Source organism: Brassica oleracea, chromosome C9 (genome assembly GCF_000695525.1).
Source record: "Brassica oleracea var. oleracea cultivar TO1000 chromosome C9, BOL, whole genome shotgun sequence".
Taxonomy (NCBI): domain Eukaryota; kingdom Viridiplantae; phylum Streptophyta; class Magnoliopsida; order Brassicales; family Brassicaceae; genus Brassica; species Brassica oleracea.
The window spans coordinates 52,686,733-52,705,172 of record NC_027756.1 but is presented as its reverse complement, the minus strand read 5'-3'; the positions used below and the strand labels follow the sequence as shown (position 1 = coordinate 52,705,172).

The window sequence follows — 18,440 nt, the reverse complement described above, 5'->3', positions numbered from 1 at the left end:
TTTCAGTATATAGAGCATTTACCGAAAAAATCAATATTTTCGTAGGGCAACACACATTGATTTTGAAAAAAACTCAAAAATATGAAAATATTGTTTTAATGCGTAGTTGCATCTTTCACTAACATATGATGAAGGTTAAAGAGGTTTGGAAATTTTTTTGTCTCCGTTTCTCTTGAAAATAACGAATTTATGGTGGTTATTCCACCAATTTAGGGAGTATTACGAAGTTTTACTAAATAATTGACAAAAAATTAAAACGATGCCCATGTACCTTGAAAGAGAGTTTAAACCACGTGTTAGTGGTCCAGTGGTTAAACTCAACCTGGGAAGTCATGGGTTCGAGTGCCGCTGGGAGATGATTATCTTGAGGTACCTTCGGGTCCAATACGGAGAAGCCTGCTAATGTGTGGCCACTGGTGGGATTTACATGGGGTGATCACCAGCCCTCCTGAATGCCTCGGCGGACTCCTCGGCTAAGCTCTGATGGATGGTCATTGGCGCTAGTCGGATCCTCTCGAGGCTCCGGATACCAGGATCATCAAAATATATATATATATATATATACATTAATAGAAATGTATATAGTGTTTAGAAATTTTAAAACAATACTAAAGATCATAGGCTTCAGTATATAAAGAATTTACCGAAAAAAATCAATATTTTCGTAGGGTAACACACACAGATTTTGAAAAAAATTCAAAAATATAAAAATATTATTTTAATGCATAGTTGCATCCTTCACTAAAATATGATGAAGGTCAAAGAGGTTCGGAACTTTTGTTGTCTTCGTTTCTCTAGAAAATAACGATTTTATAGTGGTTAATCCACCAATTTATGGAGTATTATGAAGTTTTACTAAATTAATTGACAAAAAATTAAAATGATGCCATGTATCATGAAAAAGAGTTTAATATACATTAATACAAATGTAGAATGTATTTAGATGTTTTAAAACAACACTAAAGATCATATGCTTCAATATATAGAGCATTTACCGAAAAATTCAATATTTTCGTAGGGTTTAACACATAGATTTTGAGAAAAATTTAAAAATATGAAAATACTGTTTTAAAGCATAGTTGCATCCTTCACAACATATGATGAAGGTCAAAGAGGTTTGGAAACTTTGTTGTCTCCGTTTTTCTAGAAAATAGTGATTTTATAGTGGTTAGTCTAGTAATTTAAAAGTATTATTAATTGGAAAAAAAAATTAAATCGATTATAAAAATATCAATGTTACACGTACGCCCATTTGGTTTTTACCTCCAATTTGGCTCGGGGAAGCCTGCTAAGCCCAATAAAGAGAAACTTGTGTATAGAATCTCCCCTCTTAGTTTCGTCAGACGACTTGGTACTAGGCCCATTACTCTACTAAGAGATGTGGAGATGAACAGAAGGGATAGGTTGGTGCAGATCATATTGGCTAGGCTTGTTATCCACATAATTCTTTCTGTTTACTAACTAATTCATGGGTTTCTTTATTGGCTAGTTTTCTGAATGGAGTTGCTAAACTGTGGGAGATGCCTCAAGATTGCTGTCTTGAAAAAATCACAAACAACGTGCAACTCATGTAGATTTCTCGTTTGTTATGATTGTCTACCAACTGACTCTGCTAAGTTGCGGTAAACTGATGGAACATCCGTACGAATGTTACTGCTCATGATTAAAAAGTGTGAGACTTTTTTCAACCATGGTCGGAAAGTTAGAATTCTTGAGAATATCTTCTCGTTTATTCTCAAATGCCTTCACTATAAAACTAAATTTAAGTTATCAATATTATTCGCTCTTTTTTTCCCACAAAATGAGCATTATATAACATTATCAACCATCTTGTCCTCTGATATAAAATTGGAAAAATCTTTCATAGTATTGTTTTGTAACTGTTCATTTTAGAATACGTTTTGAAACCGGAGCATAATACAAATATCCCACTTGTAATAAATTAAGGACACTTTTATAATCTTTAACAATTTTGAGGGAGCAAAGGGTTGGTGTAGTGTATAATAGGTGAAGAAAAGAACGTGATTCTTTTGTGCCGAAAGTGGAATGCAGACTCAGCTTCAAATTATACCCCTTAACGACTTAGTGGTCAGCTTTGCCACTCAGACACACACACATATACAATGTATATATCCTCAACGAAATAAATACGAGATTATAAAAGTATCAATATTAAGGTTAGAACAAGTTTTAATGTATATACGCTCCCTGTAGAGTTTAGAGACCTAGGGTACTAGAGAGACAAACAAAATCAGAATCTATTTGGTAACACTATCACTATGTTTGATTTAGATTTGAATTGAAATTTTAATACTAACGTGATAATAACACTATTAGTAAGTTAAAAGTTTTCAAAGAAAACGACTGACAGTTAAAGTTAAATGTTAAGGCATAAACACACCAATTAGTCATTTTCACCATTAGTTATCCTTTTGGAAAAAAGACACGGACATATATATAGCTAATCTATGTTTATTCGATAAACACAAACATGCATATCCACATAGTCACATTCATCTAATCATGTAACATAAACGTTTTAAGTTCAACCATAAAACATAACTGTGGGGATTTTCGTTTAACTAGATGCAACAATTACAATATCTGAATCCAATCTTTTCTCGCTTCTTTATAACTGCTAAGTTTCAGGATCTGGCGAGACCGTAAGCTCCACCGCCATAAACATTTGTTCCTGTGAACTTAAACGCAGGTTCGTAGGGAGACAAGACCGAAGAAAGATTCTGACCAAGAAACATCACTCCCTCCTCTGCATTACCCTTGTCGGTGAACCCTAGTTTTGATTCATCTGGTTGTTGGAGGAAGCGGTCATGATCAGAAGATGGACGGGTGATATTGGTGTTCAGAAGATTGACGGTGGTGATGTCGTGAATGCTAGGCCGGCGTTTGTCTTTAGCGCCAGAGAGCTGTCTTTGATAGTATTTTTGAGCATGGCTAGCAACCTGAGTTGGTGTTTTCGATCCGACAAAGTTCCTTGATATGTTTCTCCAGTCTCCTTTTCCATACTTGAGAAGGCCTAACAAGAATCGTCTGCGTATAAAAACGAGAAAAGAAAAACAAATCATCGGCAAACGAAGAAAACAGAAAAGTAACTTGCTACTCAAGAAACCAAGAAGCGTGACTTGTATGTCAAGAAATGAGAGATTCTCTTCACCTGTGTTCTTCCTCCGTCCATGGAACTCCTTTCCTTCGATCTTGATCAAATCCTCTGGCTCCTCCACTAGGACGTTTGCGATACAGATCATGGTCATAGGGACTAACGAGCTGATCGAATCCAGCTGAAGGGTAACCAGGGATGGGGATAAGCCCTGCTTCGATATCGAAGAGGTCTTCTTCGAGCTTAGAGTACTGCGTCATGACATCCGAGATGGTTTTTCCAGGGATCATGGCAGCAACCTTGAACCAGCGGTCAGGAGTGTCATCAGCGTATATAGCTAGGGCTCGCTCAAACTTCTTGTTCTCTTCTTTAGTCCAGATCGATGTTTGCAAGCACATCATCTCTTGAACAACGAACCGGTGGTCAGAAGTGGGCACGTGAGAGAGTAGTGGATGCAGAGTCTCCATCTTTTAATGGCTATTAGTCAGTCTCCTTTGATATGCGGGTTGAATGAAAGACTGAGGTTCTTTTATATGAATCTAATGATCATAAATAGGAATAAAAAAAAGAGGAAATAACGAATATAGTATAGTGGAGGAATCAAAGAACCAGATTTGGTGAGAAATTTGAGCACAAAATTAAGAATCTGGAAAAAGAGAGAAGACTTAAAACATAGAAGAATCCTTGAGAATCTGCAAAAGTTGGTTGCTAAAGAGATGAATAGTAGGAAAGATTGGTGAGAGAGAGAGAGAGAGATAGTGATGCAAAGGGCAAGAAGGAGAAGGTGTTTGTGGTTTGTAATATAGACATAGAAAAAGAGAGTGTAAAGTTGTAGCCAATGGAAACCACTCCACTCTCCTACTTGTCTTCATTTTATTGTAAGAGGATGCTAAAAAGAATGACATGTAATTAAATTAACAATAAATCTATTTAAGTAGTTCATTACAAAGCAAACATTCCATATCGTTCCAAACGTTTGATGACCACTAGAATTCACCGGTTTTGTTAGGTATTCTTCTAATATGACATGCAATACATAAAATATTCTAATTAAAGATAGTTTGTATGTAATAGGTGTGCATTGGCTTTGTAAGCTTACATCGTGTTGGTGGTTATTGACTTATTGTCTTAAGGCTAAGTTAAATCAAACAGAAAATTTCCAAACAATGCTAAAGAAGGTTTAAATAGCGTGGCTGCTACAAACTTCTTGTTATATATGTGTAGCTTAATTAAAGGTTTTATTCGAGATAAACATCTACGTCACAGCTTGACATCACTTCATTCTTTTGTTTTGCCAAAACGTCACTTTATACTGTCCTTTTCTTTTCTTACGTAATACTTTTTAAAAGAAAAATCTCATAAGCCGCCGATGGCTGCAGAAACAAAAATATGTAGCAAAGATAAAGAAGAGTTTGAGAAAAAGTGAGATAAAATGTAAGAAACAGAGACCCTAATTAACCTTATTCTCTTAACTGTTCTTGACTTCGGATAAGAGACAGTTCTTAATTTTTTTTAGATTTTAAATAAGAAAAACTAAAAAGCGTCTTAAATAAGATATATAAGAACAGAGCTGTGCCTGATTTTTTTGAGCCTCCAAGTACATAATATATTTTTGGCCCTTCAATTACTTATCATGAAAAAGCATTAAAATTTATGGGACAAAAAATTGAACCCTCAACCCTTTGTAGGAAAAAATTGGACAAAGACCAGTAGAACTAACCACACTTTGTTAAAAAAATTGGCCCTTAAAATACTTATAGACATCAGGGGCCCAAACATGTGCTTGATCAGCCTATAGTCAGGTACGACCCTGTATAAGAACCGTCTTTTAACTGAAAAATGTAAAAAAAAAGTAAAAAAGTTAAATTATGAGTTAAGAACTCCGGTGAATATTAGGTCACAACGTTGATTACATGAGCGCCTGTACCTCTGTGGATAGAACGTCTGTTTCCTAAGCAGAAGGCCGTAGGTTCGACCCCTACCTGGCGCGCTTCAAGCTTTATGTGAATAGTTTTTAATATAAAAGGAAAGAGTGGGCCTGTTTTGTTTTAATTATGCGACTAATCCTTTTTTTACCCCCCACTTTGGTATTGCTTTTGTCGTGACTCGCTTTATTTTAACTTTTTTGGTTCAAAAGATACTAATAATCAAACTCTTTCTGAAAAGCCACTTTCACGTCATTCACACACTGCATTTGTCGGTGGCTCCCTTCCTTCATTTGAGTCCCCTCCAGTCATGTTAATGAACCATTTATCTACCAATCATCGTCCCATCTTGTTCTAGCCTCCTCTCTGCTCTCTCCTAAGGTCTATATGGAAGATTATAATATCTGTAATGTTGTGTTCAAGCACATTCTAGGTCTTTGATATTTTATAAGTGGTGTTTGACTAAATTAGTTTTAATATACAAAAAAAAACTATGTCAACTATATGTTATGGTGCAATATTATCTTAGCCATGTACCATTGTTAAAGTTTTTTTTTGTTATAACACCTTCAAAAATAACATATAACTTAGAAATTGCAATTCAAGTTGGTTCCATCTTCCAAAGGGCCCATATAATCAAATATTTAATTCATCAAACATGATACTTCCACAAGCCACTATTTTCTCCATACATTCAATCAAAGTAACAAATGAAATGAACTTATGGATGTAAGTAAACCAGACTAAACCGAGGTTTTAAAATAACTTCAAGTTGTAGAATTAGAAAGCGCTGCAGATTGAAGTCTCTGCAACCATGCAATTTTCAAACTAGGCTTCTTCAGCTCAAGAAAGATCTCTCTGTACTCTCTCTTCAGAAACTGATCCAACGCAAACATATAGAGATCACTCCCTTCCTCCACCTCCTCCATCGCATTAAGGCTCTCAATGCATTCCCCAATACAGTACATCCTCTTTGCAGATTCCATCTCAACGCACACAGGACTCTCCTGCAACACACCGTCGCTCACCAACCTTTTAGCAGGCTTCTCGTCGTAATCCCCTTCATCTCCTCGAAACCGCGGCGACTCGGAACGATCCCTGAGGAGGAGCTTCTTCCTAGAGGGAGGAGCGTACGTCTCTCCCGGCTCTATAACTCCGCTGAAGATGATTGAGAGCTTATCAGCGTGAGGTACCTCCTTGTGGCGAAACTGTCCTGCTCTCGGATTCTCCCGGATATAGTTTCTCCACTCCTCTTCCGTAGCACCGAAGCTACCGGTCTCCGGATCCCATCTCATGCCCTCGTCTCCGACGAGCTTGCACCAGATCTTCCAAGCTTTCCTGGTGCAGTCCCAGTGGTTCTTCAGCTGTCCTCTTGTGTAACCAAGTCCTGTTCTCTCGTTAATCGTCTCGAAAATGGTTTTCCACCCTTCCTTGTTGAAATGTGTGTCTGGTCTGTTTCCTTTCAGAGTCTCTTGCACAAGCAGATCAAGAAACAGCTCGTGTGTGGACGGAGACCAGTACCCTTTTGTTTGAGGGTTAGAAGAGCTGCACATGCTTCTGCTATCTTCTTCTTCTTCAGCTTCTTGAAGACCACTTCTCCGCCTCTTCCTTGCTCCCGAGACTTCATCATCATCATCATCTCTGACTTCTACATTATTACTACCGGCAAAGATAATCTCTAGCTTCTCGAGATCTTGTGGAACACTCAACCTATAATGCCCTGCATCAGGATTCTCCTGTAACAAAAAGCAATCACCCTTTCAGCCTTTTCAACACCAAAACATTCTCACAATAATCAAAAGCATGGTTCTCAAAATCGGTGCAGGCATCGGTCGAAATGATTTTCATAAAATCCGAGTAATATGATTCAAATCGGTTTACACCGTTCTAAATCGGTTTAATCCGTTCTAAATCGGTTTAATCCGTTCTAAATCGGTTTAAATCGATCTAAATTAGTCTAAATCTGTTAAACTAAGTAATAATGTTAATATAAATTTACAAATTTGTATAATTTCTTTTGTTTTGTATATCTAATTTTGATACTTCATAAAAAAAATTATAAAAGACAAGAACTAAAATATCCTAATAAATGTAAAAATATATATATAAAATAAATCAATAATCATTAACTACTAGGGGCCGAATAATCCACATAGTTGTGCTAGTCACCTACAAAGCGCCTTCTACAAAGCGCCTAGTTACCGCTTAATGATTTCTTGAACAAAGATCAAAATTAACAAAAGACTAACCTGTAAATAGTAAGCCCATTCTTCATCACTGGCACCAAACGTATTAGTCTCAGGATCCCAACTCATGTAACCAGTTTGAACAAGCCTACACCAAATCTTCCACTGCCTGCTCATTGTATCCCAATGGTTCTTAAGCTGCATCCTATCGTACATAGCGCCCGTCTGCTCCTGAAACGAACTCAGTATATTCCTCCAGCCTTCTTTCGAAAAATGCGTCCCTGGTTTGTTCCCTAACATAGTCTGCTCCACGCATAGATCGAGGAACACTCTGTGGTACTCAGGCTCCCACACAGCCTTTGGTCTCATCTTTATCTCAAAAACTCCTAACAATAAAAAACAATTACATTACATAAAGTGGTATTACATTTGTATAACCGTTTCTAGTTATTGAACACAAATCGTTATAAACGCAGACGCGATTACATGAAAACGCGTTTTTTGAAGGGACAATGTGATTCTGTTACCCTAGATTCCCCCTAATTCTCAAATGCGAAGATGGATGGAGATGAGCACGAAACCCTAATTCGAGCAATTGAAGAAAATTGAATAATTGCGATAACGGTTAGGACCCAAACAGGCGGTGATTGGGACGCGACGGAAACAGAAACAGAAAAAACGTTACCGGGAATCGGACAGAAAACGCGACAGCGATTGAGTGGACACACTGTGGTCGTGGGGTGGCTGGAGAAGCCGATCGCGATTTTTGCTCGCTTTCTCTGTATTTTTGCGTTTGCTCCGCAGTATACGGAGTTGCGAGGTTTTTTTTTAGTTATATGGGCTGGGCCGAATTTTTATGGGTCATGTAAGGTAATGAATCAAATTAATTAAACCGGTTCTTGCCTGATTCTTTTTCTGGTTACCTGTTATTGGTTTGTTTGGGTTTGAGGATTTGATTTGGTTTCAAGACAGTCTTGATGGGTTTGGTTCTTTTATGGGTTGAACTGGGCCCAGTGCTGGTTTTTTCTAGAGTTATATACAACTATTTTATATTTTGTTGATAAACAGAGTACTATAATAGATTAATTTATGTACGATGAGCAATTTTAAATCTCGTATATATCTAATAGTATAAACTAATGAGCTGATTATATAAATGTGATTTTTAAGTTTGAAGACTGAAAAGATTATGATGGTGATTATTGTTCCAATCATATACTTAGGTGGCGGAAGTATATATTATCTGTGGGGGAGGGTGACCACGACGATTACCAAAATTTATTAGCAATAAGATTTGCTTTAAATGGTGCCGACCAGATAATAAATAACATTTGCTTTAAATGGCCGTAACGTATAAATACAAATAACGGAAATAGGTCCAAAAGATTACATAAATTAGAAATAAGGGTGCAGCAAGCAAGCAAGCAAGCAATAGCTAGCTCCAGCTCCCGAATAATATCACTAGGGACAGAACCGGTGAGAATTTATTGGCTTCATGTGTAAACGCTGCGGGTGATTGACGTAAAACGGTAAAAAAGATTAGACAGCATCGCCTAAATGTAGTATAGCAAAGCATAGATACATTATTCATAAAGCTTGTTTCCATTATTTATAAGCTTTGATGGAAGAAGAAACAAAATGATCTATTTCAATTAGAAGAATTTAAAACCTAATAAGAAAAGAAAACCCATCAAAAAGAGGTTAAATATTCATCAGAATAACATGGGTATCTAAATAAAGCTAAATGCATTAAAATATACTATAGTTTTGGTGTACTAAACAAATGTTTAGCACAAAAAAACACTATCATAAAAGGACATAAACTAGTAGAAATGATTAGTCTTAGATATATGTGTATTAAAGATATGATATCACAAAGAGGCGATGTTTAAAAATTAAAATCGTAGGACAGAAAAACAAGATCAAGGAAAGTATTGTGTTAAAGATTATCAAGCACCAGTTGCAAAGGAGAATTGGTCGATGCAGGTGTACGCAGGGCTACAAATGTGAATGCAATAATATACGTCAGAAGTTTGGGTTCACAGCTGGTGGTGGGTAACATAAAACTGGAAATCTTAACTTCAAATGGTTGTTCACTTGTTTCTAATGCTATATACTAATAGAGCATATAATACATGATTTTTACAAATGAAATGAAGAAAGATATATCGCTTCAAATTGTAACTGAAAAGTTTAGATTCTACTAAAGCCAGTGGAGGTATGAACGATTAAAATGTGATTGGGCTCCCTAAAGTCTAAGCACTTTAGTGCATCGTGAGAAAACGAAATACACATGACTAGGATATTACCATTTCATTGTCTGATCACATCGATTACAAATTTAGTTAAAAGCTAAGAAGATATCAACACTTCACAACCATACGTTGGCTAAAATATTATGTCATTTTCAGAAGCATTGGAGTAGAGAGTAGTGCTTGCTATAATTTGGTGTCTTTGAAAGTAGCAAGTCTTTAGTTTGAAGAGTACTCCGATCGAGACATGCATTGATTATAGTAGCGACGCTCACCCGCTTGGTGCTATATCATTTTATTTGTTTTGATTTTTGAATCAAAACAAACTAAGTTCTAAAACCTTTTGCAATATTCCATGAAATAATACATTTGAAACTGTTCAACTTTGTATGTACTTAATAAACGCATTTATGCATGTTGAAAGTAGTAGCTGAGTAGAAAACACAGAGATAAACACATGCAAGTCACTGCAATTGCACTGCCTGAAATCAACATCACTAGTTACTACTACTAGGCCTATAATGAATTAAATATCATCATTGTCACACTATTAACTTCTTAAATTCAATTAATGTATGAAAGATAAAGAAGAGTCATGTTTTTAATGCCATCCTCTTTGTCTTTATTCACTTTGTTTTCTTTCCCTTTTAAAAGCCCTTCTCTCTCTCTCCTTCTCTATCTCACACTCACAAAAGTGTCTCCCTTATTTTCAGGCACTTACAAAAAATTAAAATCAAAAAGCCATTTTTAAGTCGAAAGACAGTCTCTTCCAACCAGAAGCAACTTAACTCATGTCTTCTCCTTCTTCCTCGTTACTTCTTGTTTCTCTCCTCTCCCTCTTCCTCAACGCCTCACTCGCAGACAATGATCGTTACAACACCACGGCGGTCGTGATAATGAACCCAACAACACCACCGCCTCTCCCGCCGCCTTCTCCACTTCAACGGCATAACGTCACTTCCTCTTTCATGCCCGGAATCGCCGTAGTCATCGCTGTCCTCACCGCCGTCTTCTCCCTCACGTTCTTGATCCTCCTCTACGTCAAACACTGCAAACGACGCAACGGATACGTCAACGATACGCAGCGTTTCGCAACGTCAAGATACTACGGAGGAGGAGGTTACGGTGGAGGCGGAGTAGGGAGGAAAACCTCCGGTATAGACCGGTCTGTGATCGAATCTTTACCGGTTTTCCGGTTTGGTGCACTGAGCGGTCACAAGGAAGGGCTAGAGTGCGCCGTGTGCTTGGCCCGGTTCGAACCGACGGAAGTCTTGAGGCTATTGCCGAAATGCAAACACGCTTTCCACGTAGAGTGCGTTGACACGTGGCTAGACGCGCACTCCACTTGCCCGCTTTGCCGTTACCGGGTCGACCCGGAAGATATCCTCTTGATCAGTGATTGCAACTCGTGGTTCGAGCTCCGTTTATCTAATAACCGTCGAGAAGAATCTAATAATAATAATAATACCGGTTCGACCCGGTTTGATTTCGTGAGTCGTATCTCCGGTCGGCATTCATCGGCCGGAGAACGCGCGAGTCGACTCAACGAAGTTAGAACGTCTTCTTCGTCTAAATCGATTCCCATTTCGATTAGGAGGTCGCTCGATAGCTCTCTGAGGATCAACGACGGCGAGGAGAAAACGGACTCCGTCGCTGTCGCCGTCGGGTGTTTCGATCGGAATCAACAGAGGAAAGACGGATTGTTGCTTAATTCGAACCGGGAAAGCTTCGAGGCGAGGTTCGAGCACCGGATAATAATCTCCGGCGGGAATCGAGATCAGAGATGGAGCGAGGTGAGGCCGGCTGATCTTCTCTACCTCCGATCGGAGATGATTCTGAGTGATTGCCGGAAGCTAGCTGCGGCGGAGGATGGCAGAGAGGTGATTGGTGGGAGAAGCGTGTCGGAGTTAACGAGCATTGATAGACGGAGGAGATGGGGAGGAGAGCCGAGACAACGACAAGCCACGGCGGTGATCTCGAGATGGCTCGCTTGGTCCCACCGTCCCTCCGCTTCCAGCGCTGTTTAAATTACTATATTTTTTTAGGTCCTTTTAGTTTTGATTTATAACATTTTTGGCCGGATTAGTTTTGTTTGATACAGTAACATTTTGGCCTAAAATTAATTTACTCTTTAGCTATAGAGAAGAGAGGAGGCAAGCCCACAATGGTTCAGGTAGGGCGAATTAAAAAAAATATCCTGATTTTTGGAGTTAAGTATTATAGATGCACGAGTGCAAGCAAACACAAAACCTTTTTTTTTTGGTATTCTTAATTTTGTGGAAAATTATAAGGAAAGGGAAAGGTTTGAGTTTTAAATTAACGTCTTGGTGTAATAAATGGCGAGTATTGGGGATCTGATAGCTAAGTTAATTTAATTTGCATAAGTGTCTCTTGTTAACATTTCAGTGTTGTGTACTTGCATGACATTTTATTAATAAGTTTATTACTGTTAAAGATCGAATAATCTTTTAACTGATTTTAACTTTGTGCAAAATTTTAATATAATAATATGGTAATACGGACTTACTCTTTTAGCTTTATAACATCAAAAAGTATTGAGAAGTCTTTTTATTATAGTTTTGGGTCCTCAAAAGAAGGTTCCAAATCAATTTTGACATAAGACAGTGCTCTGACACAACTCATGATCCGTCCATACACAGCTATGATTGTGAATATACAATATACGCAGTTTGTTTATTTGGTAATTTAATCCCATGAACATTATATAACAAATTTAAATATTTCTTTCCGAGTAACACTAGTCGTGTCTTTATGTAACTACAGCCAATAAATGTCCAATTTCAAATTTAATTCATGATTTTTTTTTTGTAGAGAGCACATCTCGTTCTATGAGATTTTGGAAGACGCGATTTCAGTTACCTTTACATTTTTTTAATCTTTTCCATACGGTGGAGTGTTGTATTTTTGTTATTGTGAAAGCAAACTTGTCATACTTTATAACGTGCAAGTAGAAAACTCGTTTCCAAATTGAGGTATATTGTAGATCGTTTACTTCCAGATTCATATTTTGGTTGATACAACTAATTGGGTATACAATTAAAAAGACGTTACTATATTTCTTTGACTACTCTGATTATCTTGCCATGACTTTACAACTCAGCATTTCCAAGTCCCAACATTCTAAAAAATTATTTATTATTTAGTTATTCATTTTGTGTGGTCTTTCGACAGCTGATCTTGTTCCATGTTAGCAACAACCACTTGTGTTGCCCACTCCCGTATTAACTAGATGCTGAAAAACCGATTGTAGTAGCATCACAAGTAGTACAAGCAAAAATAAAGTAGAACAAGTTTGGTTTATACATTTAGAGTCATCAGTGTACCTTGGATGATTGATGAATCAAACTCATAAAAAGTAAGTAAATTATTGCGGGTTTACAGTTTTGTTGTATTGACATATATCAATTGTATTGCATCTATTCTTATTTCGTCAACATATTGTCCATTAGATTTTAGTTTTACATATAATTATGGATCCTATTTGACATATACGTTTTAATAGTATTGTTTTTGAAAGAAAATCAAATAAAACAAACAAATAAATAAATGTGGCTTAGAAAATTCTAATATGAAAATGAATTAAGACAAGAAAAATCCAATAAAAACTTTATTAAATTCTTTTCATGGATTTCACTAAGGAGGGAAATAAACCATATGGAGGCAAACGCATATGTCACATGAGATTCTTGGTTAAATATTATCCTAAACAGTACATTGCATCACGAGCTACCCGTAAATAACATTTGTTGTCATTTGCACTTTATATTGTTTTGTTTGGACTTTACTATCAAGAAATGAAATGGTTGAATAAGTTGCCGTTTTGTTAATTACATGTCGAAAGATAAAATAATTAAAATCTCACCAGCAGGGACACATAAAGGAGAACATTCCATGTGGTCTTGGCCTGTGTAATCTCATGTATAGTCCATCGTATTATGAACCATAGAAAATGACATATTTAAAGAATAAAACGAATTTATATTGTCTACTAGCTCTTGCCGTGATTACATCTGCATCCACGTTACTATTCTCCCCCAAATTATTGCATGCTTCTATGTGCTTAAATAACCTAATGACTTCACAAAAAACATATCAGAAATTCGATGGTTGAAAATATATAACATATAAAAGAGTGAAACTAGAAATTAATAACCAGTTCCAAATGGTTGAATGTGTATAGTAGAACTTTTAAAACTCATTAATTCTATAATCATACTTAGCGTTTATAAAATGATTTTATTTGGTTTGGAATCTCCTAATTAGAAACAAGAAGACTGGAATTCCATGATGATACGAGCATGGCAAGTATTGGGAAAGAAAGAAATAATTTCAAAAAGGCTATAAAATCCAAAATTGCTGACAAATCAGTACCTAAGAAAATGTGGCCCACAATCGAATCTTTGAAAGTAGAGCTGCAGAAGTGCAGAGTCACTAGATATGTTAAGATATAGCAGAATCACAGTTACTCTTCACTATATTACTTGACCAGAATATCAAACAAAATTTTGTGTTGTAACTTATTTATAAAATGTCACCAGATTATCAAAGAAATGACATTAATCCAAGCATTTTTTATCAAAATAAAACAAATTATATTGGAAAGTCTCTAGTGAATCTATCGGTTAATAGAATGAATGAGTGTCCTTAGGAAAAAGCATAGATACGTCCTGTGTGTACATTCTCGTCATTATCATCATCATCCTCTCCTGCAAAAGAGACCTCCCTTTTTCTATCTCTTCTTTTCTTTCTCTATTCCTTTTCACATTCAGTTTCATTCTAGATGAAAAAGCCACTCAAGTGCCTGAAAAGAGTTTATAGAACTCAACTGTCGCAATCTCCTAGCTCCCAACTCTTTTTCTTTGTCTGAATTGTAAGTAGTATTATAGTATAATTCAACATCTCTTCCTTTTTTTTTTGTTACTCATCAATCTTCATTAATCTCTCTCCAGCCCCCATTTGGCTTTTTCCTCTCTATCATGAAAAATTACTCTTGCTTTCTACCTGTCCAGAGTTATTGTCACATTACAAGTTTTGGGGGCCAAGAAGACTACGTGGACTCTTCTACATCACATTCATCTTCTAATTTTGGAACCGTCGTTTTGGTTTTTGGGTGTTGGAAACTTGGAGAAGAACCAGTAATCTTTTTTAATATCCTAAGTTCCATGCATGTGTTTAGCCAGGAGGCTTTTGAAGTCATCATACTACACATTTTGGTCAATGATTCTGAAAATTTTAAATAATAAATTATTTTTGTGGGTGCCCTACAAAGTAATGTGTGGATTGGATCATGAAAATGAGATATGCTGGAGTGAAAATGGGATCCTACAACTTGATATTGATAATGGCTGCCGTTTCCAGAAAAAGAAATCAAGCTGAGTGATTTGACCATACAAAGACAAAGACAAGACTGTTCTCTCAGTAAAACATTTAACTCCTCTCCTGTCTCCTTCTCTCTTTTAGCTCTTTCTTCTGCAATTGTAATCACTTCCAATTCTGATTCTCTGTCACAATAGTTACTACACATTCTGTGGTTCTGATCAAACCAGTGAAACTGGCACCTTTAGATAGCATCATAATAATTATAGAGTTAAATATAAAGAAATTCTCAAAGAATGAACATTATAATAGAAAAGGGGAACTTGCTCTCTTTTGAATTTTGATTAGTTAATAGGCGATTCTTGTAAATGTTGACATCACCAAACTAAAATGTCAAAAGAATCAAAGAAACAAAAGCTAATACAGTGTTACTCTTACACAAAACAGCCTCTACTAGACCATGCCTTTGGTACTCATCTTTGTGTTGCTTTTGCTTCTCGTGTTTCTGCCCATGCTTTTGCCCCAGCTTTCCTTTAGGACAAGATCAGGGATGTGCTGTGTAAAAGATTTTTGTAACAGCAAAAGAGACTACTTGCCTGTGTGTTGATAAAAATTATAAAACATATATATAAGAAGTTAAATGAAGAATATTGGATCTTGGGGTGTGTTTGGTGTTCTGTTCTCATTTGCTCCGTTTCTTGGCTTCGCTGTAGAGGATAACTCCACAGACAGTGAGGGAGTAACCGAGCATTCCGGTCACTGAAACAGGGTTCTTGAATATTAGAATGGAGACTACCACTGCCACTGCTCCTTTGGCGTTTCCTAGCACCTGTCCACAAAGCAAATCCAAAACGGAGTTTTTATGAGTCACTCTCTGTATCACATCTAAAAAAAATCATTCTGAAACGCAAGCAACAATCACGAGAATGCCTGTGATGAACTGTATGTTACCTGCAGAGTGAGGGCGCTAGTGTGTTTCGTGACCAAGAAGTTTGTCAAGTTTACGAAATAAGCGAGCGCTGAGTTGAATAGCAGATACCAAACGATTCTGAAATCATCTCTTGCAAGTGCAATTGTAATGCCTACAACATTTTTCTCCATGATAAGAGTAGCAGGGAGAAGGAACACCACAGCTATTGGAGCCATGTAGAGGAGGAGATTCATGGAGTTCAGCTTCTCCCTTCAAAAACACAAGTTCAAATCCTTTCAGCAACACTCTTTAACATATTCCAACTTTAACAAAGGCCACAAGGAGCCATTATCTTTACCCTTCAGAAGAAAGCAAAATTCCTTGAAGCACTGATTTAAGTGCTCTGGAAGCTGTGGCTGCAATGCACATAATGAATCCAAAAAGGTGAAAGCTTGGTTCACTCTGTAGACACCCAAAAAGTGAAAGAAACATCAAATTAGGAAGCAAACAAAACACACAAACAAAAAGAGTATTATCTCCACTAATCAAACTTCTATGTAAGTCCTTATAAACTGCTAAATATGGTTTGATTTAAACTCATATTTAACCAATGACACCAGCTAGTATCTTCAGAACAATCTGAAATGTAAATTTCAGCAATGTCTGAACTATATCTATTTATGGAAATATATGAACTGAATGAACCACACTTAGCTCTCTCTAGTTCATCCCATTCTCCTGCTTCTTATCAATATCAACCTCTCTAAAGCATCAACCTTTACAATACACTCTCATCTCAACTTCATCAACGTGTTAAAACTGAGTAAGTGACCCACTGGCAACTCAATTTCATCCAATGTTCTAAAAACCGCTAGGCGGTGGTTAGGCATCTGGTAGAGAATTGTTTAGGCGGGCGCCTAGGCCCACTTTTTGAACTCCTAATTTGGTAGAGATTTGTAGAGAATTTGCCTGACGCTTAGACCGATTTTTAGAACACTTTCATCAAATGCACTAGGATACTATTTCTATTTATGGCAAGATATGAACCATACACTTAAGCTAACTCAAACTGTTTCAATCTCTCTAAAGCATCAGCCTTTACAATGCAATTAACATTGAAGGAAGGGAGTGAGAGAGATAATTACCCCACTGGCAATAACAACACCAGTAACAACAGGGAGGAGAGTGAAGTAAGTCAACCAAGCCTCCCTCTTGAGCGTCATCACATACGCAAACACGGCCGTGAAAAACGGCGTCGTTGCGCCGATGGCCTGGTTAAACGAAACCGGTAGAAACCTTAGCGAGACGTTACCGAAGACCACCGACACGCAGAAGACGAGGCTCAGAGCCGAGATCTTGAGGAACTGGACGCGGGATCGGATCGTCTGCATCGGGACCATCTTGAGCCAAGCGATGGCGACGTAGCTGAGGAGGGAGCAGGCGGTCATGTGGCACATGGTGAGGAAGATCGGGTATTTGAACCCGTAGTTGCTGAGGAGGTACTTGTTTAGTAACAGCACTCCGATGTTGGAGGAGTACCACGACGCGACGATCCCCATTGTGAAGAACCGGCCGTTCGTCGCCATCTTCATCCCGATCTGGAGGAGACTTGTTGTCTCGGACAGAGAGGGTTTGTCACGATGATGAATGACACACGAGAAAGATGATGAAGGAGGAGGAGGAAGCTGCAGAAAAAAAGGTGAGATCTTTGGCTAAAGCTGCAACAACAACATCACTCTCTCTCTCTCTCTCTCTCTCCTCTGTTTTTTTTTTCTTTTCAGTTTCATGATTTTGGTGCGTTATACTATACTATACATGATATTTTCAGTTTTATTAAAGTTTATAATATACCATTAATATATTTTAATGCATTTTATTAAGTAATAACCGTAAATTGTAAATTTTAATAAAATTAATTATATTCATTGACTTTTTACTGATGAAATTATGGAAATTAGTTAATTACAAAATAATATATTGGACAATTCTCTCAAATAGTTTTTTTTTAAAAATTTTATCGCAAAATAGTTTTCAAAAAAGAAAATTACCAAAATAATTTATTTTTATTTTAAAAATTTTAATATTTATTTTTGTTTTTTTTTAATTTGAAATTCTATCCACAAAACTGTAAGTTTAGATTAGTTAACCCTAAGGTAAAAATACATTTTTAGTTTTTAATAAAAATTATTTTGATCATTTTTTTCGTTGAAAACTATTTTTGTGACAAAAACTAAAAAAAAAAAAAGGTTATCCCAGGAATGCTTTTAATATATTTATAAATAAAATTTAATATACTAGTATATATAATTACTCAAAATTTCGGTTTCCATTTTCTTGACTTTATTGTTATCTTGTGTGAAAATGTGTATCAAAAGCTTAACTGTGTAAGATTCACGGTTAGCTTAACTGATTAGAAAACTTATTATACTAAGAAGTAATGAGGTTTTAAATATTATGTTAGTTTATTTGTTTACAAACATATAACCTTCTCTATTTACCTTATTACATTAGTAAAAACTGTAGAAATAAATATTTGTAATAGTATATTTCAATAACGTTTTAGAAATTGGTTTTATACATTATTTAAACAAAATATTTGAATAGTAGTATAGTACTTTGAATTATTTATTTTAATAAAAATTTGGATGCAATTAAAAGATAGTAATTGGCTAAATTATGTGCAATGGTGAATGATCCAACTACTCTACTTAATTT

At 36.5% G+C, this 18,440-nt stretch overlaps 4 protein-coding genes across 5 annotated transcripts; 1 reads left to right on the top strand and 3 right to left on the bottom strand.

Moving 5' to 3' along the window:
- Nucleotides 1-2,456: 2,456 nt before the first annotated feature.
- LOC106315525 (transcription factor DIVARICATA) lies at nt 2,457-3,929 on the bottom strand. Its single transcript, XM_013753275.1, has 2 exons — nt 3,173-3,929; nt 2,457-3,048 (listed from the first exon to the last, which is right to left on the bottom strand). The coding sequence occupies exons 1-2, from the start codon at nt 3,580-3,582 to the stop codon at nt 2,646-2,648; spliced, it is 813 nt and encodes a 270-aa protein (XP_013608729.1). The 5' UTR covers nt 3,583-3,929; the 3' UTR covers nt 2,457-2,645.
- A 1,722-nt stretch (nt 3,930-5,651) lies between these two features.
- Nucleotides 5,652-8,016, bottom strand: LOC106313628 (L10-interacting MYB domain-containing protein). 2 transcript variants are annotated; one of them, XM_013751497.1, is made up of 4 exons: nt 7,912-8,016; nt 7,713-7,808; nt 7,290-7,612; nt 5,652-6,776 (listed from the first exon to the last, which is right to left on the bottom strand). In XM_013751497.1, the coding sequence occupies exons 3-4, from the start codon at nt 7,593-7,595 to the stop codon at nt 5,808-5,810; spliced, it is 1,275 nt and encodes a 424-aa protein (XP_013606951.1). In that variant the 5' UTR covers nt 7,596-7,612; nt 7,713-7,808; nt 7,912-8,016; the 3' UTR covers nt 5,652-5,807. The 2 variants fall into 2 exon arrangements, with proteins under 2 accessions (XP_013606951.1, XP_013606950.1); XM_013751496.1 differs by lacking the exon at nt 7,713-7,808.
- Nucleotides 8,017-10,128: 2,112 nt separating this feature from the next.
- Nucleotides 10,129-11,849, top strand: LOC106318444 (RING-H2 finger protein ATL43). Its single transcript, XM_013756416.1, has one exon. The coding sequence runs from the start codon at nt 10,270-10,272 to the stop codon at nt 11,503-11,505; it is 1,236 nt and encodes a 411-aa protein (XP_013611870.1). The 5' UTR covers nt 10,129-10,269; the 3' UTR covers nt 11,506-11,849.
- A 3,269-nt stretch (nt 11,850-15,118) lies between these two features.
- Nucleotides 15,119-17,513, bottom strand: LOC106318445 (probable sugar phosphate/phosphate translocator At3g11320). The gene is made up of 4 exons (XM_013756417.1): nt 16,871-17,513; nt 16,084-16,187; nt 15,767-15,995; nt 15,119-15,644 (listed from the first exon to the last, which is right to left on the bottom strand). Exons 1-4 carry the CDS (start codon nt 17,315-17,317, stop codon nt 15,498-15,500), a joined length of 927 nt encoding a protein of 308 aa, XP_013611871.1. The 5' UTR covers nt 17,318-17,513; the 3' UTR covers nt 15,119-15,497.
- Between the last annotated feature and the right edge of the window lie 927 nt (nt 17,514-18,440).

What these genes read in the sequence shown, in the direction of transcription:
- LOC106313628 (XM_013751497.1), bottom strand. Translation starts at nt 7,595, where the DNA reads ATGAGACCAAAGGCTGTGTGGGAGCCTGAGTACCACAGAGTGTTCCTC. An exon ending in AATGGGCTTACTATTTACAG is followed by an intron (nt 6,777 to 7,289) that starts GTTAGTCTTTTG and finishes TTTTTGTTACAG; the next exon opens with GAGAATCCTGATGCAGGGCA.
- LOC106318444 (XM_013756416.1), top strand. Translation starts at nt 10,270, where the DNA reads ATGTCTTCTCCTTCTTCCTCGTTACTTCTTGTTTCTCTCCTCTCCCTC.
- LOC106315525 (XM_013753275.1), bottom strand. Translation starts at nt 3,582, where the DNA reads ATGGAGACTCTGCATCCACTACTCTCTCACGTGCCCACTTCTGACCAC. An exon ending in TGGACGGAGGAAGAACACAG is followed by an intron (nt 3,049 to 3,172) that starts GTGAAGAGAATC and finishes TTTTATACGCAG; the next exon opens with ACGATTCTTGTTAGGCCTTC.
- LOC106318445 (XM_013756417.1), bottom strand. Translation starts at nt 17,317, where the DNA reads ATGAAGATGGCGACGAACGGCCGGTTCTTCACAATGGGGATCGTCGCG. An exon ending in GTGTTGTTATTGCCAGTGGG is followed by an intron (nt 16,188 to 16,870) that starts GTAATTATCTCT and finishes GGGTGTCTACAG; the next exon opens with AGTGAACCAAGCTTTCACCT. An exon ending in CTAGCGCCCTCACTCTGCAG is followed by an intron (nt 15,645 to 15,766) that starts GTAACATACAGT and finishes CTTTGTGGACAG; the next exon opens with GTGCTAGGAAACGCCAAAGG.